The 19,103-nt window shown below is 37.8% G+C and overlaps 1 protein-coding gene across 1 annotated transcript in view; it reads left to right on the top strand.

Moving 5' to 3' along the window:
• The first annotated feature begins 3,718 nt into the window (after positions 1–3,718).
• Positions 3,719–19,103, top strand: part of KLHDC1 (kelch domain containing 1) — a 54,042-nt gene continuing 38,657 nt past the window's right edge. The window contains exons 1-4 of the mRNA XM_049612840.1: positions 3,719–3,848; positions 17,849–17,919; positions 18,396–18,513; positions 18,942–19,060. Of these exons, the coding sequence (XP_049468797.1) occupies positions 3,753–3,848; positions 17,849–17,919; positions 18,396–18,513; positions 18,942–19,060 (404 nt within the window). The 5' untranslated portion in view covers positions 3,719–3,752. The remainder of the gene's footprint in view (positions 3,849–17,848; positions 17,920–18,395; positions 18,514–18,941; positions 19,061–19,103) is intronic.

The following is a 19,103-nucleotide window of genomic DNA, read 5'->3' as shown; positions in this document are numbered from 1 at the left end:
GTGGTCCAAATTTGGTTTCCTGCATGTCTCTGTCCAGTTTTGCCTACACCATTTGCTTGAAGAGACTGTCTTTATTCCATTGGATACTCTTCCCTCCAAGACCCTCTTCTTGACCAAACTCTAGGCAAGTTCTCCTGAGCACTATTCTCAGCTAAGCTTCAACCTTGGCCGATGGAAACTGCTTACTCTCTGAAGAAATGATTTCACTCCCCACCCCCCCCCCACCCCCACATACATACACTTAGAGACTTGAACACTAGCATAGTTTCTAATAGCTCAAGGCCATACCACCTAGAATGACCCCAGGACCCCTTAGAGTGCCTTCTGGGAGGGGGAGGGGGGAGGAAAGCTCAAGGCTGTCAGGAGAATTTTGTTTGTTCCAGCCCCAAAGCTGGTGATAGGCAGACAAATCCCCTCATAAAAGCCCCCTCTTGGATCAGTTACTTTGGAAAGTTTGTGATTATAAATACTTTCTCTGCCTTTAAGATGTAAACCTACCACCCAAAAAATGTTTCTCTGAAGACCAGAGAGCTGTCTTTTTGAAATGCAAACATTCAGGGAGATAACTGTCCCTCTCAATCCCAGTTCCTGAGTGGGGAAAATAAAGGCTTATCTTTGGTGGGTGTCTTGCTTTAACTTGCACCAAGATAGAAGTTTGTTTCTTCTCTGGGTAGGCTCCAATTAACAAGCCCAGATGGCTTAGTCACATGGCTTAGCACTTAGCAATCCGTGCCTTCCCTTAGCAAACCCCAGCCTTTCAAAAGTCTCCTGCCTTCTGTTTCCACAAGTTGATTTCAGGTCACACTGGACCCTCTTCCTTATTGCAGTAGTTTACTACTGGGGGAAAAATAATCTATCTTCACCTCTGTAACTAGTGTCTGACTTCATCTTTGACAAAGGCTACAATGATGGCGTGGCTAGTGGAGTTTTAGAAACAAGGGTATACAATGTTCCATTTGAAATGATTCCTTCTATGCTATAAACCCCATCATCTTTTTTACTTTTACCTTTTATGTCAGTAAAATTTAGTAGAAATACAAATGACTTTGTACTGCTCTTGAAATGACTTTTAAGAGTGGGCTTTTATCTTATTTAAGTTTTTTTGAAGGAGATGTGTTTATGCATGTTTTTACTTTTTAAGAGTAGGCTTTTCAAGAAAATAAGGCATGCTTCTGATTTTCATGTCTGGAGTGATGCGTCAGAGAAGAGATGTAGCATGCTCCAGCGATAGAAGATCCATGTATCTGTGAGTGGAATTATTCCGGTAGCAGTAGGAGTTTAAAGCCAGAAGTGACTATGAGATTATAATCCTTGTAAGAATTCACGGAAATCCTCGAGAGGGCTTTGGAATTCCGCTGCCGGTGGAAAGAGGGTTGCTGGGACATCCCTGCTTAAGACCCTTTGGGCCTTAAAGTTGAGACTCCTTAGCATCAGCAAGGCTGTGTGATCGCCTGTCCCACCTTTATCCTTGGCTAGTCTCTACTCTCTAGAAGTATTCTAGTCATCCTCAACTATTTACACAACTTGTAAGAAAACGCAAGTGTCTCTCTTTGTGCACTCCCTTCATCAATAGATCGCAAATTTCCTTCCCATTTTTCTGCTGTATTTTGTCCACATTTGTACTATACCACTTCTCCTCCCACACGGCATTTATTTCTTTATGTATCTTTCCCTCTGACTGGATTTTGAAGCCCCTGTGGTAGAACTATGTCTTATTCATCTTAAAATTCACTTTGTCTTTTTGTTCATTTAATCCACAAATATTTTTTCAGTACCAACTTGGTATCAGGGTCTGGCGAGTCAGTAATAATAAGATTCCTTCAGAGTTTCCCATCTAATAGAACCTGAGAACGAACTATCTACATTAAGCAGGTACTTAATAAATGTGTACTGAATAAATGAATAAGTGAATGGAACTTGCTCTGAGTAATGGGCATTCACAAGTTCTTCAAGCGCATTTATAGACACTGGTAGAATTATTATCTTCCCTCCTGACTGTAGTTTTACTTCAGTAGCATCATTTACTAACAAGGGTTAGCCAGCTTTGTCTGTAGGAGGTCAGACAGTAAATATTTTCAGCAGTATGGACTATATGCTCTTTGTTGCAACTGCTCAACTCAGGCTACTCGACCCTGCAATTATGGTATAAAAACAGTCATAGTCAACACTTAAATGAATTTGGGTGCCTGTGTGCCAATAAAACTTTATGTACAGATGATGAAATTTGAATTCTTATCATCTTCACAAGTCACAAAACGGCATTCTTCTTTTGATTTTTCTCAACCATTTTGTTTATTTATTTATTTATTTAGAGTGCATGAGAGCGGGGAAGGGACAGAGAGAGAAAGGAAGAGAGAATCCCAAGCAGGCTCCGTGCTGTCAATGATGAGCGCAAGGCCAGGCTCAAACTCACGAATTGGGAAATCATGACCCGAGCCCAAATCAAGTGTCCCAGGCTTAACCGACTGAGCCACCCAGGCACCCCTTTTTTCCAACCATTTAAAAATGTAAGACCATGGGAATGCAAGCTGGTGCAGCCACTCTGGAAAACAGTATGGAGGTTCCTCAAAAAAACTAAAAATAGAACTGCACTAGGACCCAGCAATTGCACTACTAGGTATTCATTCAAGGGATACAGGTGTGCTGTTTTGAAGGGACACATGCACCCCCATGTTTATAGCAGCACTATCAACAATAGCCAAAGTATGGAAAGAGCCCAAATGTCCATCGATGGATGAATGGATAAAGCAGATGTGGTATACACACACACACACACACACACACACACACACAATGGAGTATTACTCGGCAATCAAAAAGAATGAAATCTTGCCATTGCAACTACGTGCATGGAACTGGAGGGTATTTGTAAAATTAGTCAGAGAAAGACAAAAATCATATGACTTCACTCATCTGAGGACTTTAAGAGACAAAACAGATGAACATAAGGGAAGGGAAACAAAAATAATATAAAAACAGGGAGGGGGACAAAACAGAAGAGACTCTTAAATATGGAGAACAAACAGAAGGTTGGTTGCTGGAGGGGTTGTGGGAGGGGGGATGGGCTAAAAGGGTAAGCGGCATTAAGGAATCTACTCCTGAAATCATTGTTGCACTATATGCTAATTTGGATGTAAATTAAAAAATAAAATAAAATAAATAAAATAACATGAGAAAAATAATAAAAATGTAAAACCATTCTTGGCTGTGGGCTATACAAAAACAGGCGCAGATTTACTTTGGACCCCAGGCGGCAGTTTGCTAGAATACGTTTCAGAAAATCCCTAATTAAAAAAATATATTACACACCCCGCCATTCTTATGGATAACCATCTTTGCTGGAAGTTGAGTGGAAAAGGAAACCCACACGAAGCATTAATTAATATACTGATTTATGTCACAGCAGCATCAATAGACCAGAAGCCTATTTATCCAGCTAATAAGAGACAGAGTTAGGTTGTACTGCCAAAATCACGCGATCCCGAGTGGGAAGAAATCAGCAGGTGGCAGGGTTCCGAAGCCACGGCACCTCCCTCACAGCTCAGCCTAGAGCATCCCTAACGGGCGACGCCACCCCGGGCCAGGCTTCCCGGGCGGGCTGCGGGACGGCGCAGACGCACTCGTTCCGCCTTCCCACCAATCTCGGCCCTCGACGCGTTCCGTTCGTGCGTGGAAGAGCCCGGCGGGAGGAGAGGCCGCTCCGTGGGCAGGGGCCGAGGCGCGCCCAGCGGCTGGACCGGGCGACGGCGCGGATGGCGGACTCGCAGCCGTTCTGCGTGGCGGAGGAGCGCAGCGGCCACTGCGCCGTGGTGGACGGAAACTTCCTCTACGTGTGGGGGGGCTACGTGGTAAGGGGAAGAGGCGGGACGGGGCGGACTCGCGCTGGGAGCCCGCCCGGCCTCTGGGCCCGAGCGGACGCCGAGCGCCCGCCCACACCGGCCCCGAGACGGGGGTCGGTCCGCGGCCCGGGCCCGGCGCGTCCGGCGACCCCCTCGCCCGTCCGCCCGCCCCTCCGCCGTCGGCCGCTCTCCCAGCCGCGCCAGGGCTTGACGCCGCCCCGCCGTTGCTTCCACTTTGAAAGCCTTCAAACCCGCGTTCTGGGGCTCTTCCCACTGTCCGCTCTCCACCCTCCCCCCCGACCCCCCGCAGCTGTCCAGTAACCCCCGGGCTGACCGGCACTAAGTCTCTGCGCAATTAATTATCTTTAAATGCTTGCGCAGACTTAAAGGCACCACGAGGACGCCGCGCTGTATTGTTTTGTAAATATTTCCTTATTGCAAGGTTGCGATTCGGAGTATTGAAATCACTGAAGCATTTCACTATTTCTAAGCGAGTTTTAGTGGCATTCCTTTATCGGTGGGTAATTACGAAGTTGTTTTTGAGTCTCAGAATAGACTCGTATTAGCAACAATTTAGTAAAAATTGCTTAAATACGCTTATTACGATGGAGGTTTGAATGTGTGTATTTGTTTTGTTTCTATAATCATAAGATTATAGAAGCAAAGATTCTAAAGCCAGAAAACAGTTCAGGAGTATACGCCAACCCCATCAGTTTACAGTTTTTCGTTTTTTGTCTTTTTAAAGCGAGCCATCTGGAAGTTCTTTTGCAAGTAGAACCCACATTTTCTGACTGTCTCAATACTATTATATGACAGATGTAACGTTACTGACTCACTCACTGAAATAAAGTACATACTATCTATGTTAAATGATTCTCAGATCCAAGTTGGTTTTTGTTGTTTTGTTTGTGTGTTTATTTTTAATTTGGTGCAGTATCAGGACGGGAAAATTAGAACTGACCTTTGAGTGCCTACTATACCTGGCATGTGCTAGGAACTTTCATATTCCTAATCTTATATAATCTTTACCGTGCCTTGTAAGGTAAGTAATAACCCCGTTAAAAGTAAGGATGATGAGTCAATGGGAATGAATGATGGCCATTTGACCTCAAGGGTAGGAGATTCCAACCTAGGTATATTGGATTTCCAAAGGCTATTTTTTCTGTGATAAACTAAGGTAAACTAGATGACTATGTTTTCTTCATGTCTAATCTTTACACCATTTGTTCGTTATGAAAAAGGAGCCTAGATCCATTGATGGTTTTATGTAGAAGAAATATTTTGATTGTTTTTTTAGCTCTGCCACTTGAAGATGTAGAGGTGTCAAACTTCATCTGCTATATTGATTCTTAATATTGTAAAAGTTAAGTGAAAAAATCTAATTTAACATAGTAACTGCAATATCTCGTATCTGGTGACAGTATACATTTATTTTGGGCCTATAAATGAAATGTCTGAATATTTTTATCTCATTTTAATCTTGAAAATTATGTAATTAATTAGATTCCAGGTGTTCAGGTGGCAATCAGTGAATAGAATCACTTTGTTTTCTACTACTTACTGATTCAATGATACCATGCTGTTAAGAACCACTCTGAAAAGTGCCATGCAGATTTAGAAAGAGTTTGCTACAGGCATACCTTGGATATTGCAGGTTTGGTTCCAGACCACCACAATAAAGCACGTCAAATGAATTTTTTGGTTTCCCAGTGTATATAAAAGTTATGTGTATGCTATATTGTGGTCTCTTATGTGTGCAATGGCATTATGTCTAAAAAATGTACATACCCTAATTTAAAAATACTTGATTGCGAAAAAGTACTAATTATCATCTGAGCTTTCAGCAGGTCCTAATCTTTTTGCTGGTAGAGGGTCTTGCCTTGATGTTGATGGTTGCTGACTGATCAGGGTGGTGGTTGCTGAAGGTTGAGTGGCTGTGGCAATTTCTTAAAAAGAAGATGATGAAGTTTGCAACATCAATTGACTCTTGCTTTCATTAATGATTTTTTTATGGTATGTGATGCTGTTGGATAGCATTTTGCCCACAGTAGAACTTCTTTCATAACTGGGGTCAATACTCAGACCCTCCTGCTGCCTTACCAAGAATAGAAAATGTCATATTCTAAATCCTTTGTTGTCATTTCCACGATCTTCACAGAGGCCTCACCAGCAGTAGATTCCACTCCAAGAAACCACTATCTTTGCTCATGCATAAGAAACAACTCCTCCATCTGCTCAAGTTTGATCATGAGACTGCAGCAATTCAGTCCCATCTTCAGTCTCAACTTCTAATTCTAGTTCTCTTGCTATTTCTACCACATCTGCAGTTACTGCCTCCAGTGAAGTCTTGATTGAATCTTCAATTTGTAAAAACAAAAAACAAAAAACCACAGTATCAAGGGGGACTTGGGTGGCTCTGTCGATTGGGTGTCCGACTTTGGCTCAGGTCATGATGTGGCGGTTTGTGAGTTCGAGCCCCACGTCGAATTCTGTGCTGATCGCTCAGAGCCTGGAAACTGCTTTGGATTCTGTGTCTCCTCCTCTCTCTGTCCCTCCCATGTTCATGCTCTGTCTCTGTCTCTCAATAATAAAATAAATGTAAAACAACAACAACACAGTATCTGTGAAGCGCAGTAAAGCAAAGTGCAATAAAACAAGGTATGCCTGTACTTTTTAAATTCCAGGAATTATCAGCAGCTAACGAATGTCTAAGGCACGAGTGGAAGGAAAGAGAGTGGGAGGCAAAAAAGAAGACCTAGCATATCTTGAGGAAAAGTAGAATCCTTCCAACAAGTGTTTTATTGAGACCCTTCTGAAAAGAAGATAGCTGAGAGCCCTTGGAATCTGGAGGTAATCCAGTAGTCAGTAGTTAAGAATAATCCAATAATTTCAGATTGTATGTTCTAATCACAGTTTTCTTCCTTATTTTTTTTTCTTTTCTTTAAGTTTATTTTGAGAGAAAGAGAGTGAGCACAAGAGGGAAAGGGGCAGAGAGAGAGGGAGAGAGAAAATCCCAAGTAGGCTCCACACTGACAGCACAGAGTCCCATGTGGGGCTCAAACTTAGGAACCACGAGATCATGGCCTGAGCCGAAGTCAGGTGCTTAGCCGACTGAGCCACACAGGTGCCCCAGTTTTCTTCCTTATCACCAAAAAACAATATGTTAAAATTCATGAACATACATCCTAAAACCTGAATAGTCCACAGATAACCGTCTAGATTAACTCATTATTATCCAACATATTCTAAGGACATTGCATCTGAAAACAATTCTACCTCTCTCTAGAGGTGAGAGTGGCAGTGCTGAAAAAAGTAAGTGGCAAATTTTAATTGGTGCCAGAATATTCTTTCTTTTAATGTTTATTTTAGAGAGAGAGAACGAGCATGAGTGGGGGAGGGGCAGAAAGAGAGGGGACAGAGGATCCAAAGTGGGCTCTGTGTTGACAGCAGAGGCTGTTATGGAACTCGAACCCACAAACCAAACTGTGAGGTCATGACCTGAGCTGAAGACAGACGCTCAACCAACTGAGCCACCTAGGTGCCCCAATGCCAGAATATTCTTTTGCCTCTTCTTCCATATTCTTTCTGTATTACTGAACTTCATGTAATCTTTAGTGCTGCTACTGGGAACATTGAAAAGTTATGAGCAGTTTCCCCAAGTTTTGGAGGAAAAGCACGGTGTTTTAGCATGTTTGTAGCTGGTATGCTTTCTTCTTAGGGCTTAATCACATGAACAGTTTTATTTTCATAACACAGTTGCTGTTAATACATTTTTCCCTAAACTTTTCCTTATAGAAAATATCTGCACAAGTATGCTTAACTACATATTTCTGTTTTGGACATAGATGTAAAGGGAAGAAGACTCAATTTAGAATATGTTTTCAAAGAAGCAAGGTGGGAGGTTTACAGTGCCAGATATTAAAACATACCACAATATTACAATACTTAAGTCAGTGCTCCTGATGCAACATGAGATAGCATGATGGAATGGAAATGAAGTTACATAAACAGCCAAGCAAACCAAACATTCAAAAGGTAGCATTTTAATTCTGGAAAAGCAATTACTCATTCAGTAAATGGTCTAGGGATAGCCAGAGGAAAGTGATAGTAGAGCCTTAGGATTGAAGAGTTAAATGTAGAAAAATTAAGCTATATCATGCCAGAAGAAAAACAGTGACTCTTTTAAAATTTTGAGTTGGAAAAATAAAAATGAATTGGGTAAAACTATGAAGGAAAAGATAGGTAGATAAAACCTTTTTAAAAATTTAAAACTATGTTTTTTAAATACCATAAAGTAAGAAGGCAGATGAAAGACTGGGGGAAACATTTGCAACATCTAGGCAAAAATAAAGATTAATATCTGTAAAAGTAAAAGTATCTCCATAGAAAAATGAGCAATAAATATGTACAAGAAATTTACAAAAGAAGAAATACAATATGAGTCATAAGAAAAACCCAACTGAAAAAAACAATGAGATTTTTCTTCTCCTATTTGCAAATATTAAAAAGAATTTTTGAAAAGAGCATGGGGAAATGAATTAGTCTGGTAATGGGAATACAAATCTGTGTAACCTTTTTAAGGAGAAATGTAGTGATGTGAATCAAAGCCTTAAGTGCATATTCTCTTTAACCTAATAGTTTTGTTTTACATATTCATATATGGTCACATAGGCCATCCATGTCACATGGAAGACATTTGTTCTTTTTAGATGCCCCAAATTTGAACCTCCTTCTTTTATTGTACTATCACCCACCAAATGAGTCTGTTTGGGGTATTTATTGTAGTTGTCTACCTTCTACCTAGCCCATAGAATGTAAATTCTATAAAGATTGAGATTTTGTTCCCTGTTGTATCCCCAGTATCTAGAAGGGGCATAGCTTATGGTAAGTGACCAATAATAAGAACCTGAGTGTCGTGTACTGTACTCTTCCAGCCTCCCTTGCAGCTAGATTGTGGGCAGGTGGCTTGGACCCAGTTAGATGAATCTGTGCTAGATTTGGACTCACAGTAATACTAAGTAATACGTAGTAAGATGCAAAAATGAGGACCTGAAGAGGATTCTTACCCAGCAATAGAATTTGTAGGAAGAGCAAGGTCCCTGGCATAAAAGGTGGTGCTACAAGTTGTGGTGTCATTCTCCAGTGACAGCGGCAATTAGCTCACGAGACCTGTCCTATGACATGCTTTCAGAGCTTGTCCTAACTCGTGTGGATCAGAGGCTGGTTCTCCAGCTTTTTTGATGACTTTGTGAGTAACTATTCATTTCTGAACATTTTATTTTCTTAATTTTAAAGTTTGAAATGTATATACAGAAAGAATGTGTAAAATAAGTATCATTTAAAGGTAAACATCTTTAATTGCCAGCTTAAGAAATCAACTGGAACCAGTACCTTAGCAGCTTTCTGCTTGTCTTTCACTGATTACAGTGCTCCTTCCACCCCACAGGGTACCAGGATCTTGGTTTCTTGTTAATCACTCTTTTCATTATGATCTTACCACACATGCATCTGTCTCTAAACAATATATTATTTGGTTTTGGAGTCATAGTGTACATTTTCTTTTGTGACTTAATTCTTTTAGTAATGCATGTTTTTTAGATTCACACATTGCTTTTATTCAGCTAATGTGCCCTTGCATGGCTATACCTGTTTTTAGCTGATGTCCATTCTGATTTGTCAGTTTCTGTGCTATCTGGTTATTAAATATTTTGAAAATCATCCCTGGATTCATTCATTTGATATATGTCCTCTCTAATATTCTGTTGTGTGAATTTACTGCAATTTATTTATTCTGATGTTGAATGTTTGAATGGTTTTCTTTTCTTTCTTTTTTTTTTTTGTGGTATTGTTAAGCAATGCTACATGGAATATTCTTATAACACATCTCCTATTATACCTGCACAAGGGCATGCACTCTCTCTAGGGCATATACCAAGAGGTGGACTGCTGGGTCACTTGGTATACACATCTCCAAATTTACTTGGAAATGTCACTGCTCCCAAAATATTTGTATCAATTTACACTCCCACCAGCTTCCTCCTTGCTGCACATCCTTAATAACATTCAGTACTATCTGGCCTTATTTTCCCAATCCAGTGAATGTGACGTGATATTTCATTGTGGTTTTGTTTGCTTTTCCGTGATTACTAATGACGTTAAATGCCTTTTCATTTGAACAATTATGAACTATTTGTGTTTCTTCTTCGGTAAAAATGCTGGTTCATGTCTTTTGCTCATTTGTCTGTTGGATTATTTGTTTTTTTCTAACTGATTTATAGGAATTCTTTAAGTATATGGCTGTATGAATTGAATATGTCTTCTCAGTTTATAGCTTGTCTTTGTGCTTTCTTGATGATTGTCTTTTGTTCAACAGCATTTCTTCATTTTAATGTAATTTCAGTCTTTTCCTTAAAGCTTTATGCTTTCTGCATCTTTAATCTTTCTCAATATGGAGATCATAAAATGTCCTATGTTATCTTCCAAACAACGTTCAGTTTTGCCTTCCATGTTTAAATCTTTTGTTATCTGAATTTTTTGTTTGTTTAAATGGTTTAGAATAGGGATCCAATTTCATTATTTTTTCAATATGGATAACCAATTGTCTTTGTGTCATATATTAAATAGTCCCTTTCCTTGTGAACACGCAAACTCAGTCTGTCACACATGAAGGTTTCATGTGTGTGTGATATGTTTCCAGGTCCTTTATTAGGTTCAGTTGGTCTGTTTATTTTGACAACCACACCGTGTAAATTGCAACTGCTTTAGTAGAAGTTTGAAAATGTTAACATATAAATTTAAATCCCCACTCTATCTTGTTCTTCAAGAATATTTTGTGTTTTTTTAGAGCCTTTTGTGCTTTTGTATAAATTTTCTTTACTATTTTTATTTTGTAGTAAAACATGTAAAACTTATAATTTGCCGTTTTTGCCATAGTTTAGTGCATGATTCAGTGTCATTAATTACATCACAATGTTCTACAATGTTACCACTATCTGGTTCCCAAACTCTGTTTCTCCAAATGGAAACTGTATACCCATTATGCAATAACTCTCTCTTAGTTCTTTCCTCAGTCACTGGTAACTTCTAATCTTTTTATGCATTTGCCTTTTTACAGATATTCTAAGTAATTGGAATCATACAATGTTTGTCTTTTTGAGTCTGGTTTATTTTACTTACCACAATGTTTTCAAGGTTCATCTATGTCATAGTGTCAATCAGAACCTCATTCCTTTTTATGGCTGAACAAGATGACATTGTGTGTAAATACCATATTTTGCTTATCCATCATCTGTGATGGGGTACTGGGGTTGTTACCATCTTTTGTGTATTGTGAATAATACTGCTGTGAAATTGGCACAAATATCTGAGCCCCTATTTCCAATTCTTTTGAGTATGTAGGAGTTGCAATGTTGGGTCATATGGTTATTCTACATTTAGCTTTTAGATGAACTGTGTAATTGTTTTTCCACAGTGCTTCCTCGTTTGTATAAACTTTAGAGTCGGATTGTCAAATAAAGTTTCTGTTGGGATTTTTTGTCACTGTATTCAAATCTTCAGATCTTTCGAGGGTGATAGACATGTTATGAAATTGAGTATTCTCCTCCAATTATATAGTATATCTATTTAGGAGGGTTTTTTAAAAACGTCTTTTGATAAAATTTTACAGTGTCTTCATAGGAATCTTGTAATCTTTTGTTGTATTCTTAGTTTCTTTATATTTTTTAATTTCTATTGCTAATTTTTTACAAACTAAATGTCCTGATTGTTGCTGGTGTTCTGAAATACAGTTTTTGAATACTTTTGTTTCTTCTCTCCTACTTTTTATTTGTTTTCTTTTCTTTACTGCACTGGTTGATCCAAAGTACAATGTTAAATAGAAGCCTTTTTTTTGGTCTTGTTCCTAATCTTAGAAGGATAGTTTTCGACTATTAACCATTAAGTTTGATATTTGCTTTGGTTTTTGTTTATTTGTTTGTAGATAACTTTTTTCAACTTGAGGAGGTTTTCTTCTATCTGATTTTCAGTGAATGGCTGTTGAACTTTGGAGAGTGATTTTTCTGCATCAGACTGAGACAATCATATTTTTTCTCCTTTAATCTCTTAATGGGATAATTTATACTATTATATAAATATTAACCAATGATGCATTTTCTAGGTTAAATGCAAGTTAGTAAAATAGGTTATCTGTTTTATACATTACTGGATCTTGTTTGCTAATTCTTGGGAGGGGCATTTTTACATCTGTGTTTATAAATGGATTCAGTATTGTTCTTTCTTTTATATTCTGAAGTGGTTTTTGTAAGATTGAATTAATTGTTCTTTGAATGTTTGGAAGACCACATCTGTAAAGCCATCTGGACCTTTGTAGAGGAGGTTTTAAATCTCTGATTCAATCTTTTCAAAGCTGTGGATTGTTAAGATTTTGCATTTTTTCTGATGTCAAGTTTGGTAAGGTTCCCTCACCCCACCTCCCACCTCTATCCATTTCCTTTAGGTTTAAAAATTTCATGGCATAAACTAAAGTTGTTCATAATACCCTCTGTTTAATCTCTGTAGTAGCTATAGGTATGTCCCTTTTTTCATCCTAAATTTATTTAGTATGTCCTTCCTTTCTTTCCTTTTTTGAATAATTTTGCCAGAGGTTTACCAGCCTTCTGAAACACCAGCTTTTGGTTTACTTAATCTTCTCTGTTGTATTTTTTTATTTCATTAATGTTTGCTTTTTATTGCCTCCTACTTTTTTAAATGTTTATTTATTCTGAGAGAGAGAGGCAGACAGAGAGAGAGACAGAATCCAAGCAGGCTCCACGCTGTCAACGCAGAGCTGATGTGAGGCTCTATCCCACAAACATGTGAGATCATGACCTGAGCTGAAATCAAGAGTTGGTTGCTCAGCTGATGGAACCCCCCAGGCGCCCCTTTCCTCCTACTTTCTATGGGTTTATTATGCTGTAATTTCTTGAACTTCTGAAGTTGGATGCTTAATTCATTTTTTTTGAGACTTTTAAATTCTTTAAGTGTGTTAGACTATATATTTTCTTGTAAGTACCTCTTTAGCTCTCCTCCTCCTTTTGGTAAGCAGTGTTTTGTTATTTTACAGTCTTAATATTTTATACTTTTCACTATCATTTCTTATTTGACCCATAAGTTGTTTGGGAAAATATTTTAAATTTCTGTGCTATTTTTGTAATTAGGTTTCTGTTATTAATTTCTAACTTAATTGTGTCATACAGTGTAATCTATGTCTATCTATGTCTATCTGTTGCCAGTCCTTTCAGATATGTTGAGACTTGCTTTAAAGTCTAGCATATGACCAGTTTTCATAAATAAGCCATTAGGTCTTAAAAAAATATATATATTCTAATTATCAGGTAAAGTGTTTTATTTATGTCTATTTTATCAGTCTGCTGGTTGTGTTGTTCAAAGCTCCTTTATCTTTTTTGATTATTTTATTTCCTGTTCCATCAGTTACTGTAACAGGTCTTTAAAACTCATACTCTGACTATAGATTTGTTAATTTCTCCCTGTGATCCTGTCAGTTTTTACTTTAATGTATTTTAGGCTGCCTCTTTATATGTATATGAACTTAGAATTATTATATCTTTCTGGATAATTGAACATTTTATTATTTTGTAGTGATCCTCTTTATCTGTAGTAATATTACTTTCCTTAAAATGTATTTTCTCAGTACATCTATACCAATTTTCTTTTGGTTAGTATTTGCATGGCATACCTTTTTCTACCTTCTCATGGAAACTTTGTATATATCTTTATATTTTAGATGTGTGTCTTACAACCTGAAAATAGGTGGATCTTGTTTTTGTCTAGTCTAACATTTTGTATATTTTATCTGAAGAGTTTAGCCTATTTTCACTTAATGTGATTCTGATATACTATTTTTATCAAATGTGTTTATGTGTTTTATTTCCCCCTCCTCTCTCTTTTCCTCCTGCTTCTTAACTTTTTCATTTTGAGGATTGTTTAAGGAGTTTTTCGTTCTTTCCTTTTTTTTTTCTTTTTTTTTGGTCTTTGCTTGTGTAGAAATTATATGATTTATTTCTAACCATGTGGGAACTACTCTCTTTCAACATTGACTACTTCACAAAGTTCAAAGTTAATAGTTTTCCTTCTTCCCCAAGAGTTCAGTTATTTGAGAAAGTTTTAAGTCCAGTCACCCTTTTCCCTAGGTAGTCCTTTCCTGTTTCCCTCTCCTTAAGCATCAAAAAAAGTTTAGCCCATTTTTGTGGGTTTAAATTTACCCATACATTTACGAGTATCTCATCATACTATTTCTTATCACATTTCAGATCTTTAATTGCATATCATTTTTCTTTTGCTTGAAATAGCTGTTAGAATTTCTTTTCTTGGGGTGCTTAGGTGGCACAGTCAGTTGAGTATCTGACTCTTGGTTTCAGCTCAGGTCATGATCTCATGGTTTGTGAGTTCGAGCCCCTTATTGGGCTTTGCACTGATGGTGTGGAGCCTGCTTGGGATTCTCTCTCCTTCTCTCTGAGCCTTCTTGTGTTCTCTCTCTCTCTCTCTCTTGCAAAATAAATAAACTTAAGAAAAATTTTTTAAATTTCTTTTATTTTTTTTAAGTAGGCTCCACACCTACTGTGGGGCTTGAACTCACTACTCTGGGATTAAGAGTCTGGTGCTCTGGGGGCGCCTGGGTGGCTCAGTCGGTTAAGCGCCGATTGGGCTCACGTCATGATTTCACGGTCAGTGAGTCCGAGCCCTGCGTCGGGCTCTGTGCTGATAGCTCAGAGCCTGGAGCCTGTTTCAGATTCTGTGTCTCCCTCTCTCTTACCCTCCCCCGTTCATGCTCTGTCTCTCTCTGTCTCAAAAATAAATAAACGTTAAACAAAAAAAATTTTTTTAAAAGAGTCTGGTGCTCTGGGCGCCTGAGTGGCTCTGTCAGTTAAGCGTCAGACTTTGGCTTAGGTCATGATCTCATGGTTTATTAGTTCGAGCCCTGTATCTGGCTCTACAGAGCCTGCTTGGGATTCTTTCTGTCTTCCAATCTCTCTGCCCCTCCCCTATTCTCTCTCTCTCTCTCTCTCTCTCTCTCTCTCTCAAAATAAATAAATAAACTAAAAAAAAAGTTGGATGCTCTACTGACTGAGCCAACCAGACGCCCCTAGAATTTCTTTAAATGAGGGTCAGTTATTGGCCAGCTGTCTCAACTTATGTTTGTCTGAAAATTTCTTTATTTTACCTTGGTTCTTAAAATATATTTTCACTGGGTGTAGAATTCTAGGTTGACAATTACTTTCATTAAACATATTGGTAATACTTAGTCTTGGTTGTTAATGGGAATTCAGTCATTAGTTGCCATTTTGTTTGAAGGTGATTTGTTTTTTATCTGGCTGTTGTTAAGAAAATATGTTTTTCTTTGATATTCTGCAGTTTTACTGTGATGTATCATGGTATGGATTTCTATTCATCCTGCTTGCAACTTGTTAGGACTTCCTAGATCTCAAGGATTGATGATGTTCAACGATTTTGTAAAATTCCCAGCCTTTGTCTCTTCAAATATTGCCTCTTACTTATTCTCTCTATTACATGCTAATGAAATTCTGGTTAGACTTAGTTCTTCTCTCTCTTTTCCAATGTCTGTTTTTAAAAAAATATATTCTATCTCTCTGGTTCATATTTCTGGATAAATCAGTTAACAAATTCTCTTTTTTAGGGTTATCTTCACAGAGCAATTTTAGTGAAAAGATGGGCTCAGAAGCCAGATTAATTTGGATTGATGAGAGAATGTGAGGTGAAACAGGAGGGACATTCACTGTAGTTAACATGGAAGTTTTATTGTGGAGGGAGTCAAGAAATAGGAGATGGGGTTAAGGGAGAGTTTGTTTGTTTTTAAAGATGAGAGATATCAAGGCATGTTTGGACATCAATAGGAATGATCTGGTAGAGAAGGAAAACTTGATGTAGAAAAGAGGGGATAATTTAGGAATGAAATCTCTGAGAAAATGAGAGGGAACTAAGTCCAAATTTTTCACTTCTGTGATTCATTTGTGTTTTTGCACCACCCCATTTAAAGATTAGTGAAAGGGATATGTTTTTAGGTTTACTTATTTTTTGAGAGAGAAAGAGTGTGAGCAAGGGAGGGGGAGAGAGAGGGGGAGAGAGAGATATTCCCAAACAGGTTCTGTACTGGCAGTGCAGGGCTCCACTCATGAACTGTGAGAACATGCCCTAAACCGGAATCAAGAATCGGACATTTAACTAATTGAGCCACCCAGGTGCCCTCAAAGAGATTTTTTTTTTCAATCAGGCTAAGGTGAGTCTGTAGTCAGTTTAACAAGTATTATTCACTTATCCATTCACTCCTCAATCAACAAACATTACATTTGCCTTTTATGTGCGAGGTACTGTGCTCCACTCTCAGAACAGAATTATAACAAGATAAACATGGCCCATGCGCTCACACTCATGAAGCTTATAGGTTAGTGGTAGTGGTGGGTGGGTGTGATACAAAGGACTTGGAAGTGAAGTACAGTACTGCAGGAGAGCAATTAATTGGGACCTTAATCCCGTAACCTTATTCTGGGAGATTAGAGAAGCAACATTTAAACTGATTTCCAAAGAATGAGCAGTTATCCAGGCAAATTCCGGAAGAGCATTCCAAGAAGAAAGATGAGCACAGATGAAGGCCCTGTTGAAGCAAGGAATTTGCAGAGATTTAGGAACTGAAAGAAGACTAGAGCATAGTGAGTAAAAGGCAAGATAACCTTTGGAGGGATAGCATGTGCCATATAATGCAGAATCATAGAAATTTTAGATAATCCTGGGAGCAGTGGGGAAGCATTGAGGGACTTAAGGAGAATAGTGACAATCTATTTTCATACTATTTCTGTTATAAAGGTGCATACATGAGGCTACTGGACCCTGATGCCATTAAATCTTAGGATCATACAGTTACCACACTCCTTACAATTATTTGTTTACTTATCCATCTAATAGGGCTTCCACAGCCAGACATGAGTGAAAGTTTCCTTGGAATTAATACAATGGTTTTCTTCTTTGTGCATGTGAGTGTGTGTGTGTGTGTGTGTGTGTGAGGTAGGGGGAGGAAGGGGAGAGAGAGAAAGGTGGTGGCAGGGGTCAGATACTTGGTAGTCAAGATACTTTTTTTTTTTTTAATTTAACAAGCCAATGAGAAAACTAACCAACTCTTTTTAACATGTTAATAATTTACTCATCATACAGTCTTAGAAATTCTTAAACTGCTATCTTTTAAAACTAGTTATTTTTGAATTATTTTACAGACTAATAAATTATGGTGGATTTATGTAAGAATTTGTTTTAATCCCTAAATTTTTACACTTAAAATAAGTAAGATTTCTCTATTCTTATTTCTCTTTTCATCATAAATGTCAGAATGTACTATTCTGTTGATGTTATCTGCTTCTTTAGAGATTATTTGGATTCTGAGTTGTCATTTTGACAATTTATCTTGCTCCTTAGATTCTATGTTTAATGAACACCTAACACTATGCCTTGCACATAGTAGGCACTCAAAAAATATGCTCAGTAAATCAAAATATCTGATAAGTGGTCTTAATTATAGGTTATAAAAATTTACTTCCTTATTTCCTTCCTTTCATCCAAAATATATTGCCCTCTTTTGATATTCCTTTTCTTCCTGACTTTGTAGTCTTCAGTATTCTGCTCTGAATGTTATTATTTTGCCATTTTCCCTTACTCCAAATCCCTTTTTAAGGTTTAATTGCCCTGAGTCTTTTTCTTGAGACTCATATACGTGCTATTTTGTATTCTAAACCTTTCTTGTTTGCCCACTTTCTCTTAGAAAATGTCTTTTTTTCTCCTTTTTTTTTTTTTTTTTACCTATCTTAGTTTAAATTAAAGAAACCCTCTCGGAGCCTGTTTATGATTTTGTGTCTTGCAGCATTTTAATCACAGATTTCCCATCTTGAGGAACCATTTAATTGTTACTGTGTAATTGATAAACATAATTTTATGTATTCTGTTTTTAGTCAATTGAAGACAATGAAGTATATTTGCCTAATGATGAAATTTGGACCTATGATATTGATAGTGGGTTGTGGTAAGTAATTTTAAATTGCAGAATGTCCAATCTTAAAATCTGATTTAAATATTTTCATAGACTACAGGGAATTTAAGACCAAACTTAGAACATACTGCAACGTTTAGCATGACCCTTTCCTTTTCTTTGAATGTTTTATTCTCTCTGGCTCTTTCTTTCCCCTACTCTCTTCCTCTCTCTGCTCGGTCTTCATTGTTTACCATTCCTCTCAAGGTTCAGGCAACCCCAGAAGACTTTGCTTTGTTGTACCAGTTAATTCCCAATTCTAGTGACACGTGAAGATTTTGCGATTTTTTTTCCCCAGTAGGTTGAAAAATCTTTACCATGTATTAGAGTTTTTACCGTATTGGCTACCATTGCATTTCAATTACAGTTGTCAATGGCAATTTTCACTGAAAGAGTACTCATGGAGTTCAAAGGGAATTTTAATTTGCCTTTCTAGAAAGTCATGGAATTCCATGTTATTCTTGCTGCAGGACCATGCACCTCATGGAAGGAGAACTCCCTACCTCCATGTCAGGAAGTTGTGGTGTTTGCATTAATGGAAAGCTGTACGTTTTTGGAGGATATGATGACAAAGGATACAGCAATCGAGTAATATTTTCTTTCAATTCAGGAGTGCAGCAAAATGTAATATTCAGTGTATCACTTAATCTCGTGTACAAATATTTAAAGGAGAAGATATATGTAGAAAATCTTAAGCTTACAAGGTTTTAAAAATAGAGTGAAAATGCAGCCATTGTGTTCGTCTCTTCCATGTCTTTCTGCTTCAGAGTTCGCTCCCTGCTTAGTTGGTGTCTATAGGGCAGAGCATGATGAGAAAAGATCCATTTCAGTATGTTTTATATGTCATTTTTGCTTCTAAAACACAGCTTTCTTTTTCATTAACTTTACAATGAAAAATTTTACCTTGCAAAAAGAAAAAAAAAGTTATATTATTAAGTTTTGGATCACATATCCCTCAGACACAGACTTGATTTTTAAATGCCCTGTCTGCTAATGGTGTTCTTCTCTTTTAAAAGCTTTATTTTGTTAATTTGCGAACAAGAGATGGAACCTACGTTTGGGAAAAAATCACCAATTTTGAAGGACAACCACCCACACCACGTGATAAACTTTCTTGCTGGGTATATAAAGACAGGTAATACGGCAGAATCATCTCATTAAGTACACTTTAGCAAGGG

Source organism: Panthera uncia (genome assembly GCF_023721935.1).
Source record: "Panthera uncia isolate 11264 chromosome B3 unlocalized genomic scaffold, Puncia_PCG_1.0 HiC_scaffold_1, whole genome shotgun sequence".
NCBI classification, from domain to species: Eukaryota; Metazoa; Chordata; class Mammalia; order Carnivora; family Felidae; genus Panthera; species Panthera uncia.
This window is presented reverse-complemented; position numbering and strand designations above follow the sequence as displayed.